The 5,755-nt window shown below is 38.8% G+C and overlaps 1 protein-coding gene across 1 annotated transcript; it reads right to left on the reverse strand.

Moving 5' to 3' along the window:
- Window positions 1–370: 370 nt before the first annotated feature.
- Window positions 371–4,840, reverse strand: LOC144644680 (uncharacterized). Its single transcript, XM_078504215.1, has 2 exons — window positions 4,079–4,840; window positions 371–1,205 (listed from the first exon to the last, which is right to left on the reverse strand). Exons 1-2 carry the CDS (start codon window positions 4,157–4,159, stop codon window positions 834–836), a joined length of 453 nt encoding a protein of 150 aa, XP_078360341.1. The 5' UTR covers window positions 4,160–4,840; the 3' UTR covers window positions 371–833.
- Window positions 4,841–5,755: the final 915 nt, after the last annotated feature.

Genomic DNA, 5,755 nt, shown 5'->3' on the forward strand with positions numbered 1-5,755 from the left:
CTTGTTGTTTAAAGATTCTTCAATTATTTTGTTTGGCGTTGCTTTTCACTGGTCTACAATTTCACAGCAATGCCCGAAAGTAAGGCCTAGCTCCCACAAGGCTTCTGAAACCCAGTGATAAAAGCGTCCAACCGGTGCACAGAAAGGTATTTGTTAGGGACCGTTCAGGGCCATGGAAAAAAATATGGCATCAAAGGGGGTGGCATCCAAAAACATTTGGTCTGTAAGGGGGAGGGGGGGGGGCTCACTGAGAAATTACACTTTTAAGAGTTGTAATTAATGAGGGCTTTTGTATTAGTAAACAATTTTGCCATTTCAGCCGTTTAACAAGCAAAGATGATAAGTGAGCAATAAACATCAAGTTCTCGTACAGATTTACCTCAACTTTATTGCTGTTAGATGCCAACAAAAATCTATTTTTTTGGAAAATCCCGCTCAACCCTGTGGAAATTTGACCGCGTCCGTATTTCTCTGGGACGAATCTAACATTACTTTTAAGTTTCTTTATTGTTTCAGAGTATTATTTAGAGCGAAAGCGTCGAGGCTTCATTCGCTTCGAATCTATTAAAATAGGTCCACCGCCGGATTAAAGCCATTTGAACAAAGAAAATTAGAACCTCTGCATTCTTGGTAGCGCTTAGGACCGAAGGAGATCACGCTTCTTTACTCTCGACTTTTATTAGTGTTAGTAATTGTAACATCAGTGTGAGCCAGGAGATATAATCTTGTTACTAGTTGATAATTCCCCGTGTGATTCAAGCTGAGTCTTGCACCAGGAAGTGGAGAAACTTTTAACAACATGTCTTTGCCCTCCAAACTGCGTTGCTCGAACTTCAAAATCTCTTCATGTACACACGCATTTTTGTTCTCTGGCACAGTGCATCGTCAGTTTCTTGGCATACAGCCATTCGCCGGTAGTTTCCAGTCCCATCCGCTTCACTGTCCGGTGGCCTAGTGTCTATTTCACGTGGAGGTATTACCCCGATGAGTTCCTGCGACGCTGGTCTTGTAGATACATTCTGATTTTGGTCCCTTGGTGCTGGCCCCTGTGTTTGATGTGCCTGGGAGTTTTTGCCACTGATACCTTGGTTTGAAGAGGATTGGCGCGTTTCCTGTTGATTTTCGTCTCCTGTGTTGGCCATGTCTCGTTGCGGCCTAGTACCAGACAGCTGTACTGTGGAATTCAAATTACCAACTTCTTCGTCCTGACGAGGGAAAGAAGAACGTTCAGTAGAATACTACCAGTATACTAATACAAATTCTGCAAACTGATTGCAATGATTCAAGATGCTCGTTTCTGAATAGGCACAAGGAAGAAAATTTAGTGGTGAACAATAAAAACGATAGAGTGCTTTTGTCTCGGAACTATCGGTCTGATTTATAGTTGTCCCTTAAAGTTTGATGTTCGTAAAATTTGGATCTAAGCCCTCGAAGCGTAATATTTGTTTTACGAACATCAATTTCCGCGGGGCAACTATTTAACAATTAGACGGCAAGCTCGAGGTTTCTACCGGCTTTTGATAGTTCACTTGGCTCTAATTGTGTTAGCATAACCCACTGACCGATCTATTAAACTCAGAATATCGCTAGAATTGATTTATTGAACGTTTTGATTGATAAAATTCAGCGAAGACAACGCGCGCGCTCCGAGAGCCTTCTTAGCATAACCACACTGACCTACCATTGGCAATCGCGCAATCTGATTGGCTACACAGGTGCCTACTATTGATCCGTAGAAGGCTCTCGGAGCGCGCGCTTAGTCTTTGCTGAATTTTATCAATCAAAACATTCAATAAATCAACTCTAGCTATATTTTGTGTTTAATAGATCGGTCAGTGGGTTGCACAATAGACGGCCGCCTCGGTTTCTACCGGTTTGATAGTTGGCTCGGGGCTTCGCCCCTCGCCAACTATCAGCCGGTAGAAACCTCGAGCTTGCCGTCTAATTGTTAAATAGTAGGCACCTGTGTAGCCAATCAGATTGCGCGATTACCAATAGTAGGTCAGTGTGGTTATGCTAACAACCGATAGTTCCTCGACAGAAACACTTAGTTGTTTAAATCTCGAGCTCATAATCTAACTATTAAATATAGCTTTCCGTTGCGCAAGTGATTCGGAATAGTACCCCATGTAAAACTGCCGTGTGAACTTGCGTGACACAAGCACAAGATTTGACTGTTCACGTGACTCCCATCATGCAATGTTCATCAGAATGTCTAAAGCACTGCGCTTGCGTAAGCTGCTTTATGCTTGTGCTTACCGCAAGTGTGAACATTCCTGCAGTTATGCTTTCTCACAAGTGTGAACCTGGCTTTACGCTAGCTTATAGAACGATCGATTTCTCTTTTAATTTCGCTGACGGGATAGCTACTCATGACGTCATAGAATGAAGTGCTTTTTTCTCTAAAAGGACCTCTATCCTCGCAAACAAAAAGTCTGAAAGCTGTTTATGATTCGTGAGGGAACAACTGTAAATTAAAACAAATTCTGCCAAATAGCAAAGCTTCGAAGACCATTAGCGGGGGTGGCTTATTAACAATCGGTTTTTCCTTAGCAAGCCAATTGTCCATTTCCTAATATGTTTTGGCATTTTTACAAAGTTCACACCTCACCGAGAAAGTGTTATGCTTAAAATATTTCCGTTACTTTTTTTCTAATATTGAACCAAACAAATTGAACATAATTATGAAAAACAAACGTGTTTTTCGGCACATTCGCAGCTTTGATTGAACTGATTTCAAATAATTTGGAAAGAAGTCTTGAACGCGCAAACGTAGCTTCGTTTTTTTTTTAAGGTAACCTTGATCCCACTTGATATTTGGCCAAACTATTAGCTAACATTGTTTGGCAGTTAAATAAAAAGAAAATAAACTGTAGTTTGGCGCTTGTCCTTGAACTATGTCCTAATTAAAAGATTGATGTCATAGCAGAACTTATATTTTGAGGAATTATAGCAATAAAGGGTTACATCTCCCAAAATGCTTTCGACAATGGATTCAAATGTCTATTTCTAATGACATAATTTGCATAACTGTCAATTTTTTCAAGGTGTGAATATTGTTCTGCCCCGTCGTTGTCGGAAAGCAAATCGCAACGCTACAGTAATAGATTGTTCGTGCACGCAAAGTTTAAGATTGTACGTGACGGCATATTTGAAATGAAGTTTCCATTTGTCTGAATTTGTGTCTTTTCATTTCTGCTTTCAATTACCGTTTAAAATTTGAGGAAAATGAATGTCAAATATTTATTTAATGATTTTCCGTTCTAAGAAACGATTTTTAATTACATTCGTAGCCCCGGGATTCTTTTATCCTCAAGCAAGCAATATAAAAGTGCTTAAATCGTTAAAATCGCCTTCCTTCAAATTGTGCGTGTTAAATTTGACTTTCTTGGCTATATATTGTCAGCTGTTCTTGAAGACATCTTTCGCAGATCTGAATATTGAGAAACACCACAAAAGTCAACGCTACAGGCTGTATGGCCTGATATAACATACAATCTCTCTATTTTTGGCGTACACGTATAACCCTGTATCAAGTTTGTTTGGAATCTGCATCATTTGAAATTAATATTTCGAGCTAACTGAAAGAAATTCGAACAAACACGAATCTAAGTACGTGGATTGATTGCAAAAAGCAGAGACTTTTGGCAAGAATTCTCGATTGAACGTCAGGAAAGAAAGCTTTATCGTGTGCCAGTTAACAGATTAGTTGAAAAAAAAAAGAAGTTACTCTTCATCATACTCTAGTCAAGCACTGTTTATCATATTTTACGAGATGAATCGAGAATTGAAAACATGCGCCTTGCTTTAAACTACAAAGGCCATAAAAAATTGTTTTGGCTCAAACAATCACTCCGAGAGCGTAAACGTCGAAAATATTCTTTTGAGCATAAGAGGTGTTCTACCCAAAAGGAAAAATTGGAAAAGAAAAACATTATGTTGTTGAGCTTCACTTTAAAGCTATTAGGTAGCGACTTTTGTATTGACTGACATGCTCATTTATACAACCCATAACATCTTCGTAAGAATAAACGACTAAAGGACACTGACAAAAAAATAAGGGCGACGAATTTCATACCTTAAAACTCCGCGACGCCGTAAGGCAGGCTTCATTTTGGTCTGTGCGGATATTTATGCCGTTGTCTCCGACTCTATGCATTGAATCTCCAATATTTTTCTCTAGCGATGCTGTCCGATTTCCAACCTGAAAAACACTCCGCTCGGAGCCCTCTCTTTTACCGGCCAATTACCTCTGTGCTTTTATCTCTCAAATGTATTTCCTTGATTAGAAGTTTGCAATTAAGCGCGACTTATTTGAAATCCTTCACTTGCCGTCTCCAAGCGTCGAAGAATTGAGCAAAATACGGCGCGGTTAGAATGCAGCTGCTCTTTTCCGGGAAGATAATTCATGCATAGTCGCCCACCTTTACGTAAACAATGCTTTGTCGTTCAACTCAACTGAAAATTCGCTAGACAAAAACTAGCCACTTAGTGCTGTGAACGTAACACAAACTTGAATATATTATCTATATCAATTCGATATTGATAAAAAGTGCAAAAGTACGCACACTTATCTAATCTATCGCCGGTTAGAAACTTGAAATATATCACGATAAAAATTTCATGGCAGATCTATCTCACCCACAGTCAGTAGCATGTTTTTCCTGCCGTTCACCAGGACGCAGCGTAAAAGTTTTGTTTGCAAAATTCACAGCATTTACTGTGCTGTCAAAGATGTGACGTTAATAATTCAGATACGCATTTATGGCTTATAAACTCTTTGAGATCAGCCGCAGCGCATAAGAAGTTCTTCGGCTCCCTGCCATTAACCAAAACATTTTTTGCATGGCCCCATAGTGTGGCAATGATAAAGAGCTTTACTGAGAAAATAAAAAGAAATCGCAATAGTTATCTTTTTAAGAGCGTTCATGTAAACAACCGAGCAAATTTTCTGGCCGCAAATAATATGCTTGTCAAAATAATGAAGTGAAGAATCGCAATAGAGCTTGTGTGTACTTCAACAGAACGTAATTAAAGTTCTTGCAATGTAAATGAAGGAGTTGCCAAAAGTGTCACATCACTATTTCAATTCCATAGCAGGTGCAAACAATTCACGGCTTTTTTTCTTTCAACATTAAAAGCCCAGATTTTCTTTTTAAAACCTAAATTTGCGCTTTTTACGCAAACACGCAGAGAAATTAAAAAGAAAATTGTTGTTTTAGAAAACGTAATGACGATTTTTTGCAAAAATTGGTGTATTAGCATATTTTGTCATTCAGGAAAATTGCATGAGATTGTTTTGACTTGCTTCCAGTTTTTCAGTCGAGCATGAAATTGAAATGTTGGATGCGTCCAATGTGTAAAAAAGCAAAGAAATATTATTACAAAAACTGCGTGCTTTTATATTACTTTAATAAAGTTTAAAATGCAATCAACTAAATTTATTCTGTCCCAGTAACCCTCGCGTCATGTCATTCCGTGCTTGGAGTCAATATATCTTGCCTTATTGACTGAGATAACTTATGGACTTCTTATACGATAATTTTAATGGTTTGCCTGAAGCATAGCTCTATTTCGGATCGCCTACACGAATTTTATTGTAGCCAAAATAGCGCCATTTCTTTTTGTTATGTTATTGTTGTATGTCATACAAGACTTTTCTTTTTGCATCGCTACCGCAAAATCGAAACTTACTTTGGTCGCTTCCGGTGTTGCCCAGGGGGGGCTTCAGAGAAAACTTTTCCTGTGATTATTT

The sequence above is a fragment of the Oculina patagonica genome, chromosome 2 (genome assembly GCF_052425735.1).
Source record: "Oculina patagonica isolate OP01 chromosome 2, crgOcupat, whole genome shotgun sequence".
Taxonomy (NCBI): Eukaryota; Metazoa; Cnidaria; class Anthozoa; order Scleractinia; family Oculinidae; genus Oculina; species Oculina patagonica.

Excerpts from the sequence above, each read along its gene's own strand:
- LOC144644680 (XM_078504215.1), bottom strand. The coding sequence starts at position 4,159 with ATGCATAGAGTCGGAGACAACGGCATAAATATCCGCACAGACCAAAAT. Across the intron at positions 1,206-4,078 it reads CGGCGTCGCGGAGTTTTAAG|GACGAAGAAGTTGGTAATTT; the intron begins GTATGAAATTCG and ends TTCCCTCGTCAG.